A 16,543-nucleotide genomic window follows, 5' to 3' on the forward strand; every position below is an offset into this window, starting at 1 on the left:
CCCTTCCGGAATAGAGCAATTATTTGATGAAGCTTATCCCTCATTCGGTCATATTTCGCAACACCCCTGTAAGCTGCCCATAGGCACTTAACTATCACCCTATGACAGCAAATCATTTGTAATCTTTTTAACGCTGGTACCTTACCTTCAACAGTCCCTTCCTCAAACATTTTAAAATGTGCAATCTCCCGATCCAGATCAGCATCATTCAGATCTGCTGGTCCTTTATCTTTCACATTCAACAACCAGTCAAAATGCTCGTTCCACTGGCATTTCTCAATGGTAGCCATGACTATGTAGTACCATTCACAACTACCCTGGTCGCTGTTATACCGAATGATACTATAGTAGATTCACATCAACCGTGCATTTGACGCCTAGGCCAGTCCCTTACGACGCTCCTGATTGGCTGTTGATAAGCCAATCACGGGGCTGGAAACCCTCAGTATCTCTCGAGAGTTCACATTAGCAGGATGTATGTTCCACATCATCTGAGGGATACTTTTGAAAGACGTATTCCTCAGGTGAGAAGGAACATAGATCCTACCCATGTGAACTCTCGAGAGAGACTGAGAGTTTCCAGCCCTGTGATTGGCTTATCAACAGCCAATCAGGAGCGTCATAAGGGACTGGCCTAGACGTCAAATGCACGGTTGATGTGAATACTATAGCCAGTTTTCAAATGACCTCAAACATGCATTTGCATTCGTGGCTTTCAATTGTTCCATTGCTGTGACAGCGGGAAGCATATGACTCGTAGCATCGTGTTTATATAAGGACAAATGACTGGATTTTAATGGTAACTGCATCGTATGGCTCTCTCTAGTATTGATATAATAATACTGTAATTCTCTTTCCTTTTCCATATGCGCTCCACTACAACTCCACCCCCTCTCTCCACAGGCGTGTCTTTTATCGGAGCGAGATTCGCCTTCCGACTACCTCTTCGAGTGCGACTGCTGCTGTGATCCGCCCTGCCAGCCGGTGTGTCTGTGCGACTACACAGACGACGACCTCTTGGGGCCCAACGACAACAGCGTCTTCGAGGACGGTCGCCAGAGCATCGAGGACCTCCCCACCAGGAGTCTCTCCATGCCCATCAAGGAACAAAACAAACTGGTAATTTCAAGAGAAGTTTTTGCTTGGTTTAAGAGCCGTATTCAAGTATTTGGTATTAATCGTCTTTTCTCGTTTTAATACTGTCATTGAATATGGATGCAGGCTAAGATAAGAATGATTTTTCATCTTCGAATAACTTGGTCTAGTCAGTTTCTTAAGGTGTTGCCTCAGATGGACATACGAAGTGAGAATATGTATTAACTTTCTCTGCTTTTGAGATAGATTGAATTTCAAGGGTTGTTATATATATTTCCTCAAAATATGGTTTAAACCCAGTGCTTCTCCATAATGAGGTATTATATTATGGAACATGCATTTTTCCACACCAAATTGTGTTCATCTATGTTTGTATGACTATACTTATATAATATTTGAACAAATGACCTAATGTGAAAGGGGAACACAGAGTTGCCACAGCAGCCAAAGCTTCGTCATGAAATAATTCCATGAGGGTCAAATGGATTTCTCGTGTGAGGGGATAGTGGCCACTCTTCCTTTGACAGCGTTCACTTTTCAGCGTTGCAATGATTTAGGTAAAGGTAATGTCAAAAATCACAACTGACTAACTAAAAAAAAAAAAAAAAAAAAAAAAACTGTTGACCTTCACGTTCTTGATATTCACCATTGGAGGATTTGGACACCAAAGGAACTTCGAATGACTGAACATGTTATAATTACGTTTAGAATGAAGAAACGCGCGAAGATGAAACTGGAAAGCAATATCTGCTTGCTATTCTGCATACTGATGTGCTATCTTCAACACTGGGCATTCAGATAAAGACTCTGGGATTAAAAATGATTAAAGCGTGACTGGGAATGGAGTTACATACAGAAAGGGTTCCAAAAATATTCGATGTATTGGGCACTTTCATGAAAACATTCGCAAGCTCCCTAGATTTGAACAAACAATTCAGAACAGATAAAGTGTTCAGGAGGTCGACTTTCCCTTTGGGGCTGTCAAGAAACCCACAGCCACAACAACAAGCAGCTGATTGATTGTGAAGGATTTATCCTGCATCATCAATCCTTAAGGCCACTGACGTCGTGTGCACCGAAAATAGACTGAACAGCGGAGGTTGCAGAGATCGGATAAGGACTACGGTATTTGTCGCACATAACCTGCCTAAATAACAGAGCAAATGGACACTGAAATACTGAGAGGATTCATCTTAACAGTGCTCAAGAGGAGAAGAAGGCAGACGTGCCAAGAGGTGGCTCTCTTATTTCCTCTGAAAAGAAGCTTCAGGGAAGCACGAACTGATTTCATATAAATAGATTCTCGGCTGCTTGTTTACGAAAGCGACTAATTGGTCAGAGGCCAACATTATTAAGAGAAAGGTAGGCTGCTGGTGTACATCTTTACCGTTCTGGAAAGAAATCAGAATGAGTGACACATATATATATATATGTATATATACCAAATATACATTTAATTTATTATATATATATATATATATATATATATATATCCACACACATATACGGTATATATGTATACATACATACATATTATATATATATATAATATATATATATATATATATGCTTATATGTCACTAAATAGCACGTGACATTATATCTAGCCAAGGCCACAGGAAAAATAAAAGAAGGAGTACCAAGCACTTTCGTGATATTTCAACACATTTTCGAGGTACAATGAAAATGTGTTGATATAACGGGAAAGCGCTTGGTAGAGCTCCATTTATTTTCCCTGTGGCCTTCGCTATATAAATATATTATATAATATATATATAGTATATATATTTATTTATCTAAAAAAACCGTTGGCCAATCTTGGATCTTAAGATTCTCGCCGTATAGTGAAATGAAAGATGGTCCGAATTTGTTTGTGTTTAGAGAGACCACCTACAATCATCATACAGTATCCGCCATTTTGAAAGACAAATTGTTAAAGTATTTCAAAAAAAATTTTTGTAACATTGAAAGCAATGTATTCTAAATGAAAATGTATGTAGTTTTAGATTTGTTATAATCTTTTGTAAATAATCTATTGAATAAAAACTTAAAGAAAAAAAATGAGGAATGGAAATAAGTCAATTTCGGACTGCTGAATCTGTACAAAAGGCATCACTCTTTACCAAATATCAAAAACCTCAACTGGAAAAGTCAGGTTTCCTTCGAAGGGAAAGGAAAATAAAAGGAAAAAAAAAATATATCCACAGCGTGATGTAGAAGCCGATGGAGCTGCAGAGTTGAACAGCCGAGTACATCACGCCAACTTAAAGTTTCTGCGCTGGTGAGCAATTATTTACCCCTGATTTAGAAGACACGTGAACGCCTGGAGGTGGGGTCACCTTTAATACACACTTGAACGAAGTGTGTGGACCTCTCCAGGGAGGCTGTCCCAACTTTTCCTGCCTTCTGGGTTACGCTGTGCTGGAATTATAATGTCACATTGGTTCCGATTGATGAGGACCTAGGAATCCTCTGTATTTTGTGGCTGAGGCTTCGTATAAAAGAAGAAAGCTCTTGGAAAGATCAACTTAATTGGTCTTCCTTTCTCTTAATGAAAATCAACGATGACAATCCCGTTGTGAAAGAACACTCGGTGATAGGCATTGTTTATTTACGTGTCTGTTTTTTGGCTATTTTTGGAGAACAAACTATCGGTCCTCCTGGTCTCATAACGTTCGATAAATCATACAGTTCAATTTTGTTTGCATCTTACAATAACCTGTTTAATCGAATGGCTTTTAATTCCTTATCATAATATACTTCTGTTTTCCGTGTTTATTTTGATGCCTAACTACTATCATAGAACCCCAAATTATTAACTACTTATCATTTGAAAGAGTTTTGAATGAATTTCTATCGAGTTTCATAGCTGTCTAAATAATTGCTTGGTTGGAGAAACAAATCCACAGCTATGTTAATGTACATATATTTAAATTGTTAAAACTTTAAAGATAGCTTTCTTTAAAGTTTTAAAAATTTAAATATATGTACATTTACATAACTGTGGATTTGTTTCTCCATTTGATGAAGACTCGTGCTACTATGAAGATTTTTTTATTACTTGATTACCAAACAGTAAGAGATAGGTACCGCTAACCACCTATCGTTTGAATTATCTGGGGGACCTCGCTTTGCCTGTTTGCAATAATTCGCAGAAGCCGTAACCTAACTTAACCTAACCCTCTCTCAACAGCAAAAGAGCGACGACCCAGACGAGGTCAGCAGCAACAACAACAACAGCGTCAGACGGAAGCACGCCTCTCGCCCCACAAGCAACCCTGCTACTTTCAATCACTGTGATCTGACGCTACCGCCATCCGCTACGTCTGGTAAGCGATATGCCGCTTTCAGCAGTCTTTTTCAATGCTCTTGGTGTTCGTTAAGTCACTAACGATGCAAACAAAGCTTCTTTGCTCGTTTATCGGATTACGTTTTTGCCAGCACTTTAGGAGAGAGAGAGAGAGAGAGAGAGAGAGAGAGAGAGAGAGAGAGAGAGAGAGAGAGAGAGAGAGAGAGAGATTGTTTGTATGGTACTTTTACGTTGCATGGAACCTGTGGTTATTCAGCAATGGGACCAACGGCTTTACTTGACTTCCCAACCACGTCGAGAGTGAACTTCTGAGAGAGAGAGAGAGAGAGAGAGAGAGAGAGAGAGAGAGAGAGAGAGAGAGAGAGAGAGAATCGAAAAAAAAGCAAAGCAAGATCGTTCCAAAAACTGGACATTTCATTAAAGGATGAAACTTGCAACGACACCAACAACAAAATTATCAGATCTACCTAAAATATAGCAAACTACAGCTCACAAAGTAGAATAGTGTAGAGCAAGATTTTTCAGAAATATATGAGGCTTCAATCATTGGCATACATGTGCAAGTTGAAGAAAATTGAAAATGAAATTGCATAGAAACCTGTCAGAATTCTGTAATCTTAGACTTCTGTAACCTACAGCCTTTCAACTTTTTTCGTCAGGCATAAAAAAAAAAAAGAGTGATGGTGAGCGCATGGATCATGGACCTGGTCATGAACATGGTTCATATTTACTAATTGAAGTTCAAGTTCATTATTATGCTTATAAATCTAACAAAAAAATACAAGATAAGATAAGACACATTTCTGATGTATGACTACAGTTGATGTCTCATATGAGAGCTACGTGATTTGTTTGAAAAAAATTGTATTACTGTTGCTGTATATAAAGACGATTGTGGGAAAGCTATAAAGTTGACTAATAGTTATAAATGAAGCCTTTTATAAACTTTTTCAATCACGAGCTCTCGACTTTTTGTTGTATTTCAGAGCAATATAATTTCACAGGTTTAAAAATGTCAGGATGTCAGACACCCATTCACAATAGTGAGTGAGATATTGGAAAATGGGATTCATTCACAAATATTTTTTTTTTTTTAACTCTATATGACATCATTGTGAAATGCTTGGTTTCTTTGATCTTGCATATTTTCTGTTGCATTAACTTATCTAAATGATTTTTAATGAATCCCTATCAATTAATTTCTGGAAAAAGCAACTTCTTAATTTTGAACTCTTAAACACCACATTTCCAGCATACTATGTAAACTATTAAGTTATGCAAATTCGCTATGTATAAAATACACCAAGAAACTTTTTTCCCCTTGAAGACTTATGTCATATGACAGCGCCAATCTATTTGTCTTTCCAGAGTGGCAGGTAATTACAGGTAGTCGGAATCGAGTCCTGGAAGGCCTAAGATTTGGACCGGAGTGTCGCCATGAGGACCAGAGCGCTTCTTCCAGTGGTACGGCTTTGTGAATTCGTTTACTTATTGAAATTAACTTTGCATTGAAATACTTTGTTATACTACATTTAAGCAAACTTTAGGTTTTCATGATGAAGGATTAAGACATAGGCAGAAGGAGAAGATATCTTGGGTTGCTGAGAGCTGTTAATAAAAAATAAATTTGGTTGATATTAGCAACATCTAAAGCAGTTCAACATTTCTGAGATTATTTAGGCAGATAGGCAATGACATAAAAGTTGTTAAAAATAATCAATCGATGGTCATCTCAGATTTTTTATCTAGTAACATTTGTAATAAAAATAATAACGGATTTAACACTTCCCTAGAATCATATAATCATGAACAACTACTAAAGACTTTTTTGTTTTATCTAGTAACATTTGTAATAAAAATAATAATTTCGGATTTAACACCTCCCGAGAATCATATAATCATGAACAACTACTCATGATTCTTCGACTTTCCACAGCCCTGGATATGGTGTCTTCGACCAATCGCTCCAAAGACAGTGACTCCATGGTCATTGATGATACTTTCAAGACGCGCTCACTCCCTGCTTGGGTTAGAAATAAAACGCGACCGCTGGCGGCTTTAGATGATCTCAATACAATCTACGAAAAGGTACGAAAAACTTAGAATGTGTGTGTGTGTGTTATTAATGAACTTCTGAGAAACAGTATATTCTACAAATCTTATTATGAATTTGGCATTTGAAATTAGATTTCAGGCAAGGGTTGCCCACAGGTACTTTTTTAAAAATAAGAAATGTTCCATTAGGCGTCTTCAAAGAATTTCAATTCTGAACTTCCCTGTTGTTAAGTCAATTTCCTCAGTAGATAAAATACTTTCAAGATGGTTCCTAGTTGCAAAAACAGTCATATCAGCCTGTTCAGACATTTCAGTGGACTGGTCAAACCTTGGCAGGATTCTGAGGAAGTATTTGGTTTGTTTCCACCCTCCAGAAAGAGGTTTTATAGGTTAGTTTGTTTCTCCCCTGTAAGAGCTGAGGCTATCGAAGTGGGCTTCTTTCTGTTTACATTGACTCTGGCAATAAAATAAATAATTTCCAGGGTCATTTGCCTTAAAGACCTGAACGGTAAAAGAAAAAAATTGTTTAGATAATGTGGCCTTTGTTACATAACCCAACAAGCCATCTGATCTTATGAAATACCTGTAAGGATTATCCTACGCCACCAAACAAGAAGACGTGTAAAGGTGACAGAATCCCACCTGATGAAAAAGATAATCAACCTTAGCAATCAATGTTTCTGGTAAAAAAAACTTCACATGTTGATACAAGCCTTTTATACGTTTCAAAGCTGAAGTTTCTATAAGTCTTTGGTCACTTCACTAGCTCTAAATTTATGTTTTCAGTTAAACGATAATTGTTTTATCTCGGTATTATGAGAATGAGGGGTTGAATAGATATTAAGATTAAAGCCTAAAATTCTTGGCTATACAAGTGAGCTGCTGAATTTCCTAAAAATCCTTGCAGCGCTATACAGCAAACGTTTATTCGACAAGGAATTAGGATATCTGCAAAATATACTGTGGCTTATGAATCACAAAATATGAAGTTAATCAGCTTTTCACCATGACCTCACGGGATGATATGATTATGAAGCATCCATGAATTTCGGATGACAGAGGCTCTTGATTCATATCTTCTACTTTATTTCTATGGGAGAAACTTGAAAGACAATCAACAGGGCATTTTCCAACTACGTCCATTAGGTCTTCGGTTTTCAATAGGGTTCACTATTCACATCTTTATTTCTATTTGAAATGTTCTTGTGACAAGGTATAAGGCAGAATTTCAGCAGCAGCTGGATACTTCCATATTTTCAGCTTTTTTTTTTTTTTTTTTTTTTTTTTTTCAGCTATTGTTTTTTTTTACAAATCAGGTCTGGACCGTTTAGGTCATCTTAATGTTTGCGACTTGGAAATCCCAAGCGACTAAAACGAACCTTGACAATGGTGAATCGTCTGGACACTCTATAGTATTTTACAGTTTTTTTTACAATGAAATGAAACCGTACCAGAGCTGGAGTCTCGACGTGGTTCGGAAGTCACATAAAGCCGTTGGTCCCGTTGCTGAATAACCACTGGTTCCATGCAACGTAAAAACACCATACAAACAAACAAACAAACTAGAGCTGGAGTAATTTTCATTGATTCAAAATGCACAGCCAGTTCGTAAAATTACAGTTAAGAAAATGTTAAATGGCGACATCATACAATTTAAAAAAATTTTGGGCACAGAAGCCATGGAAAACAGATCAGTTTGGGACGTTGGTGCCACCCTTTCCAAATTATTATTCTGCTTTCCATATTTATTCAGACAATTAATGTGACCATTAAATGTCGGTTTTAACTATAAAAACAGATTTTCACACTTAACTTCGGTAAATAATGACCAGCTGCAAAGGCAATATTCTACACTTTCCAAGCTTATATAATTAAGATGCCATATCTAGTCATTCTGTTATAAAAGCTCAAGACTACATATTTCATAGCCCGGTCTTTTGCGATATTCTTTTTTTTTTTTTTTTTTTTGCAGATGCTTCCTCCTTAGTTTTGACCTTCAAGGGCACTAAAAATTAATTATGCTCAAGAATGGATAGAATCTCAGTCATAATGAGGGCAGGAATTCAAGGACAAAGTTGTAATATTCGTAAACTTTATAAGCTGTGGCATATAGGAACATTATTTTATTTGGCTCAATAACTGAAGGGCAGTATTTGTCCAGTCTTCAGGACTTCACCTAACATATAAAAAAAACGACTAAATCTCGCCCAACTGGGACACAGTTGATCGCGATAGTCTGTCATCTCATCAAGAGATTGAATCTAACTAAACCAAATATTTTAGTTTTGTCATCTTAAAGAAAAACTAAAAGAACTTGCATCAGTGATCAACCTTGGTTTGACAATTTATGTAAAAGGTATACCATAGTAGATCACTTTTCTAACGATAATTTCAAAGCCAAATAAATAGTTTTCATTACAATCAACTTATCCTAAGGAAAAGGCATAGCTAATGCTGAAGCCCTTTGAGGCTCAACGGCATTCTCTTTATATTCACGATACCTGGTATCCTGAGCCACGTCTGGGCACGTTTAAATCTAGTCCGTTGTGACATTCAAACTACTTTCCCAACAATTTTTTAAATGTCCAGGCACTTTTTTGAATATAAAATAAAAATATGTATTTGTTATTTTTTTCTTAAAATCAGAATATTTTTTCATGAGCATGAATGTAATTAGATTTTGAAGCCTTCAACCAAGTACCTTGGAATTCAGACAATTGCTTCCCGACAATCGATGTGCTTACAGTACACACTTGAGTACATGTGATGCTCTTTCAGCTTTCCACATCGTCTGTCTGACACAGCCTTGCTTTCCCACTATCTTCAACTTGTATTTGCTTCAGGCTCTTATTATTAAGTTGAGTAATTAAGTTGAGTAATTGAAGGCCGTTTGTTAAGTGACTGGCAGAAGAGTTTCAGTGGGTGCTACTCATTTCACAGACGATGTTCATCTGCTACACAACAAATCTGGGAAAAAGTCTTCCCAGTTGTATTATGACTGAAAGCTCATGCATTTAGGAGAAGATTTAGGAGAAGTTGAAATGCTTCTTTTGGAGAGAGAGAGAGAGAGAGAGAGAGAGAGAGAGAGAGAGAGAGAGAGAGAGAGAGAGAGAGAGAGAGAGAGAGAGAGAGATTTTAGCCGGCTCAACGCCTGTAGACATCGAGGTTATCATTATGCTTATCACTATTTGAACAAAGACTACCAACAGTGGGAATGAGGAGTTCGCTAAACAGCTTGCCATTTCAGTAAGCGAGATCCGAAGACTAACGGAGCAATCTTTCCATTCTCATAAGTGTTAATATTAACACAAACAGACGCATCCCACAAAAAGGACACAAACACACACACACACACCTATTTAGAAACATGAAGCGACCAGAAACGACCCTTCTCTTACTTTGATCTCTTAATGGTCCTAATGATGCGCCTCCTGAGCTTCAACGGTTTGTGAGATGTCCTTCCAGTAAGTTATGAAAACATAACGAGCTACTCACGCCCTTCGTCCATAGTTGTTATAATCATGTTAAATTTCTACCTCACGCCGGGATCGAACCCAGAACTCTCAAGTGAAAGACAAGGCTGCTGGTACCTTGAGAGTCCCGAGTTTGATATAGAAAGTAGAGTAGAAATTCAATTGTATTCAGAAGTGATTGTATGCTGCTTTCTATTATTATTATTATTATTAAATAATAATAATTTCTTTTTTCAGCCTCACTGGAGCAAGCGTCGGAGGAACCGTATGAGGAGTGACGCGGCAGCAGTGATCGCCCTCAGCAAGTCCAGAGGACGTCTGATGTCTCCCGGACCTCAGTCGTCCTCAGGTGGCGGTGGCGCCGCCTCGTCGTCAACAGGGTCGCACCCGAGTGGGGTGCCAAACTCCTCGTCTGCCCACCCGCCTTCCTCCCCCGACACCGCAGCCCTGGTCAACAACGAGGCAGTCATTGTATACGACGAAAGGACTGCTTTGTAACCGGGACACACACACACACACACACACAGCCTCCTGAAATGACCTGAACATGACTCATTTTATATATCGCTTCTGGACGACACGTACGTCAGCTTTACGTTAGAGAGTGACGTCGTCATCCCATCCCCCCCCTCTCAAAAGACGGCTGGAATCGTGTTAAAACACTTCCACGTCGCATTGCTAGGCATTTTTAGATACGGATGCTGAGAGAGAGAGCGAGAGAGAGAGAGAGAAGAGAGAGAGAGAGAGAGAGAGAGAGAGAGAGAGAGACTGCATATTCGAAGTGATTTTTGCACATATCCCACACACGCTCTCTATACATGCTGAATCTTCGGTACATTCGTTCCGTAGTTATTATTATATATAATATATATATAACGCTAGGAGGAAAAATAACGTTGCGTTGTTTTTTGTAGTAGATAACAACGAATTCGACATTATATCTGGTTTGTACTGGGCTTGTTGAAATAGAGCATAAAAATTGCAATCACATCTGAGCTTACTAAGAACGGCGATCGAGCGAAGCCAAACTTCGGTCGCTCCCAATTCTTTCAGTCGATTTTGACGTATTAAAAAATTCCTATTTATTGTACAGATAGAAGAGATTTTTTAAAGCGAACTATTGACTCGAATTTGAAAGGTCTATGAAGAATGAAGATATTATCCTTAGAAGAAAAGTATATGAGCTAAGTTTAGAGTTTATAGTGTTTACGATTTAATGTATTGAATAATTGTAGCAACGTCCCTTATTCTTAAAAAGTATATATTAAAGCATAGAATGTCCATTGTATATACGTCCAATCAGAATTAATAGAAATGAAAGAATCTAAGTTCTTTCCATTTGATTCTTACTTCATTATCTGTTCATTTGTCCTTCGTCTTATATCACCTTGTTACCTTCTTTCGATTTCGTAGCTACTTACGCACACGGAACTAAACATTGAAAACACACAAACACACGCGCGCGTGCGCGCGCGATTTGCATCATCATCTTTGCTTATTTTTCTTGACTTGTAACAACCATGACTGTTTCATTCACGTACGAAACGTTCTGGATGCAGGTAACGTTTGAATTGGCCAAGGGGCTTAGATGCCATGTGCTGAAAAATTCTGGTCTGGCGAAAGATAACACGGTTGGATGCTTAAGCTTACATTTCGTTTCACCACAAAGTTACTTGCGAATAGAACTAGGATGGGGTCTGTATCATCACGCGACTCGTTGTTTGACTGATTTTACTGTTTTACTGATTTGTGCGTTTCATGGTCCATTTCAATGCAAATTTAATTTTGCCTCCATCCGAGTGAAACACAAATTCTGTCTTTTGATAAAGAGTTTTTTTTTATGGTTTTCATGACAGCGGAAAGCTGTTAAACGAAAAACAAATTCGAAGCGGGATATCGCATCCTCATAACAGAGACATCATTGTCTTCGATTTGGATGAAATATATTTATGTACTGAGCAGCACAAAATACGAAACAGGAAAGCAATGAGTCATTTTATGACTGTCATAATTTTATACTAATTGAAAGCATCAAGTCTCCATGGTTATTCTAAAAGCTTACTAAACATAGAATACGAGAAATTCTGTGTTTACGATTTCGTTCGACAGTTTGTGAAGAAATGTCTGTTGGCTTCGAAGGATGTGCGAACCCCCCCACACCTCCCTACCCCCCCCACCACCCCTCATTCCTCCCTATACCTTCCCCTCGTGTTCATTCTTCTCAGATAGCTTCAGATGCGAATCTACTTATAGGGACGCATAGCTGCGTCCATCTTACAAATTCTTTCTTTAATATTAAGATTGTTGTTGAGTAGTTTATGGCGTGTCTGCATTACGATGATGAGGATGATGATGATGAAGTTAACAAACTGGAATTTCGCGCTGAAGGTGGAAAGATTATTTTGCAATTTTGTAAAATCACTGATCATCGTCTTATCTGTAATTTGTGTGTAGGTTTAAGACAAGAAGCTTCCCTTTGGAAGATTTTTTTTTGGAAACCAGCTGAGCTAGTGGATGGAGGTCACGCCCCGAGAAAGTGGAAAAAAAATATAGCGATTAAATTTAGAAATGAGTGTACAAAAATCTCTGCCTTTCTTATCGGGTGTATTTGGTGTGAGTGGTGTGAGTGAGTGAGTGAATACATTGGAGAGAGAGAGAGAGAGAGAGAGAGAGAGTGAAGAAACTTTTCTTATGAGATGTTAGGAATAAATTTGCCTTCCTAATCTAGCTTTAATTTATGTGAATTACTGATCTGACGGAAATTTAAGCAACGTAGTAACCTTTCACACCTGAGAAAAAATGGATAGTACAAACTTACCACAGATATTTTGTATAGGCGCATTCTTATAAAACAAAAACTTAGAACCTGTTCCAGAGTTACGGATTCTTTTTTAATTTTGCCCAGTTGTTTTGTCTCTTAATAAAAAAAATTGTTACCAAAGCAAAAGTGATAAAGTTAAGGTAGTGAAATACTAGCTTCTATTGACACAAAGATGCTGACCTAAGCAAAACACAATCGCCGTTTACTCATAAGGACGAATCTATCAATGACTTTTTAAATTTCTTTTTTACAACTGAATGTTACTGATGATGTTAAATGTTTACTGTGAGATCTGAGCTTGTATTACGATAGGATAGGGCTCTGGATGACGGTACCTCATGATCAAGAGCAGTCTATATTCTTGCTAATTTTTCTAGGTGGATTTAAAGCTTAAGGGGTGACTTTCTTTTTCGTGGTCAATAGTCGTAAGAAAACTATTGTTCTGCAGTGACTGGTTGGCTGTGTTTACTGTGTGAGTGAATTCCTTTACGTATACTATAGGACTGATACTTCATGATTACAGACGTGGACACACTCAAAGATACTCACACGCTGACGTGGGCCAGCTGCCATATGCAGGTCCACAAAAGAGCAGAGACATGCGCATGTAGACAGTCTTTTCAAGTGAACCCTGACTCGTTTTTATACGAAAGAAATGGCCTCACATGGCTTTACATACTGAGGCTTGCCCTATGAACTACGTGTCCTTTAACGTAAACACAAACTGGAATTTGTAGCTTCTTGATGTCATAGGATTTTATAAGAGAACTTTCCCCTCTCCCTTGTAAGTCTCATCTTCATTCATTCCTCAATGAATTCTCTGCACACAGAGAATACAAAGTCACACCTCAGGGTGGTTTTTTTCCCCAAGATGCCTAGAGAGGGAAAGAAAGGGGGTTTTAACCCCTAACAACCCTCTCCCCCACCAGTAAAGAAATTATGTTATTTTTTTTCTTTTGCCTTTCGAAAAGGTGACGACTAGTGAGTGGCGTGTGTGTGTGTGTTTGAGAGAGAGTGCAAAGCCAAATGATGGGAAAGCCGAGTGAATCTTTTTTAGTGCCTTGAGTGAGAGATGCTTCATTGGTCCAGTCGTTGTTTTTTTCAATACTGAGGAATATAACTGATTATGTACATCAAATGTACTTGCTGATATATTGTCATAGTTTATGTACAATAAATAGTATCCTAAAAAAAATTTTTATTTTTATTTTGTCCTACAGGATTTAATTTTCTGTTTTATTATCAAAGAGGTAAGCCATTACTAGTTTTCACTCAATCCATACACACAAAGATATAATATATATATTATATATAGATATAATATATATATAATATATATATATATATATACACACACACATACATACACACACACACACACACACACACACACATATATATATATATATATATATATATATATATATATATATATATATATATATATGTATATATATATATACACACACACACACTAACATAAATGACACTGAAAAGGGCTACTTAATGTCTTTCATAGCCCAGAAAAAACCTTACCGTTAATCGATAATCAAACTCAAGGGATTACAGGGATTTTATTGATAGCAAACATGAAGCAACCTAACAGTAGTTGGAAGATTAAAAATGGTTGTCTTTCCTCGAAATGCCTGAATTAGTGCAAGCTTCTGAAAGAAAGTAAAACCTCGTGATTTACAAAAAAGGAAAAGGAACTGAAAAGCACAGAAGCTAGTTCATCTGCAGATTCCTGAAGGGATGGTATAAGAATACGATCGTACTAGATGCCTTATAGATTTCTAAGAAAACAATAACACTGTGCTTCGTATGATCTGAGAATATTATAAAGAGCATAGGACTAGACGTGGGTCCAGCTTGAGTATCAGAAACTTTGGAATTGCTTTGAGATGAGTTAGCTTCACAAAAAATCCAGCGAACGTTCCTTTTTCTCTAAAAGAACAAGGACAATATGGTTAGATGAGACCTAGATATTCGATTGTTTTTCTTCTCTCTCTCTCTCTAAAGTACAAAAGTACTACATAAGCAGCAACTGAAGCAGGTTCTAAGAATGACTGAAGAACCCTTTCTCCTTAGCAGGCAACTGAAGAGCATGGCCTGACGAACCAAGCATTAAATGGGAAAGAATGCATCGGGAGAAGCGTTGCATATACCTCAATAGACTATGGACCTACGAAATTGTATAGAGGATATTGGAAAGTGATGGAAGGTAGAATGAGTAAAAAAGGTAGAGGCACCAGAAAACTGAAGGGATCGAGATTTTAGGCGTAATAGATCAAGCGGTTTGAGGTAAAGAAAATATAATATAAAGACTGTGATGGGTGTTGAATCATTTTTTTCATCTCACAACTGAAAAGGTGGGCACATTTTCATCTCCAACATCAGTGAGGTTCGGAATGAACTTTACAGTTTGGTTCATATTGAAGACTCCTTGACAAGGAACTTCAGCATAAGGTTCAGCAGGCTGCAAAGATATGGGAACAACTGATAAGGTAGTTAAAGAAAGAAAGTTTACAGAACAAAGACATCAATAGCCAGGACAGAGAACGATAAGAGGATTGGGATGAAACTGGGATGAATAATTTTGATTCAGATGTCACTATAGTGTTAAATTAAGCTTTAATGTAACATGAAGCACAATTGTCCAATTGAAATGGAAGGAGTAACGAACGCTGTTAGAAACTTAAGAAGACCTGAAGAGCATCGTTGGATAACTGGGTTTCGAGAGAACAAATGAGAAGTAAATGATAAGCCGAAACAATATTGCTGGAGAGAGAGAGAGAGAGAGAGAGAGAGAGAGAGAGAGAGAGAGAGAGAGAGAGAGAGAGCCTTACCTTTACCTTACATCTTGTTCGGGTTGCCCCAGGTCCCGCAGTATGAGGCACCTCTAATGTCTACCAGAGAGTTGCTATTACATCTTCCGGTATATATTGCATCTTCCAATCTTGGATGGTCTGGGATGCAACTGAGATATTTGTCGAGCTTATTCTTAAACACGTCTACGCTCACTCCTGTTATATTCCTCAGATGAGCTGGCAACGCATTGAGTAGACGCTGCATTATTATCGATGCTGGTGCGTAGTGGATTAATGTCCTGTGTGCTTTCCTTATTTTTCCTGGTATAGTTTTGGGCACTATTAATCTACCTAAGCTTGCTCTTTCTGATATTTTTAGCTCCATGATGTTTTCAGCTATTCCTTCTATCTGTTTCCATGCCTGAATTATCATGTAGCGTTCTCTTCTCCTTTCTAGACTATATAATTTTAAGGATTGTAGTCTTTCCCAGTAGTCAAGGTCCTTAACTTCTTCTATTCTAGCTGTAAAGGACCTTTGTACACTTTACCCAGTAGTCAAAGGTCATTAACTTCTTCTATTCAAGCTGTAAAGGACCTTTACTCTATTAATTTTGTGCAATATCTTTTTGATAGTGTGGGTACCATATCATATTGCAATATTCAAGTGGACTACGAACATATGTTTTATAAAGCATAAACATGTGTTCAGCTTTTCTTGTTTTGAAATGCCGTAACAACATTCCCATTTTTGCTTTGCATTTTGCCAATAGAATTGCTATTTGATCGTTGCATAACATGTTCCTATTCATCCTCACACCAAGGTCTTTAACTGCTTCCTTATTTGTGATTGTCTCATTATTAGGTCCCCTATATGCATATAGCTTTCCTTCTCTGTCTCCATAGTTTATTGATTCAAATTTATCAGATTTAAATACCATCCTATTTACCTCTACCCAATCATATACTTTGTTAAGGTCTCTTT

General features: G+C 37.6%; 1 protein-coding gene across 1 annotated transcript in view; it reads left to right on the top strand.

Moving 5' to 3' along the window:
* Positions 1-13,937, top strand: part of LOC135212562 (uncharacterized) — a 55,122-nt gene extending 41,185 nt beyond the window's left edge. The window contains exons 4-8 of the mRNA XM_064246106.1: positions 904-1,119; positions 4,289-4,424; positions 5,774-5,869; positions 6,342-6,493; positions 10,171-13,937. Of these exons, the coding sequence (XP_064102176.1) occupies positions 904-1,119; positions 4,289-4,424; positions 5,774-5,869; positions 6,342-6,493; positions 10,171-10,431 (861 nt within the window). The 3' untranslated portion in view covers positions 10,432-13,937. The remainder of the gene's footprint in view (positions 1-903; positions 1,120-4,288; positions 4,425-5,773; positions 5,870-6,341; positions 6,494-10,170) is intronic.
* Positions 13,938-16,543: the final 2,606 nt, after the last annotated feature.

Source organism: Macrobrachium nipponense, chromosome 41, assembly GCF_015104395.2.
Source record: "Macrobrachium nipponense isolate FS-2020 chromosome 41, ASM1510439v2, whole genome shotgun sequence".
In the NCBI taxonomy this organism is placed as follows: Eukaryota; Metazoa; Arthropoda; class Malacostraca; order Decapoda; family Palaemonidae; genus Macrobrachium; species Macrobrachium nipponense.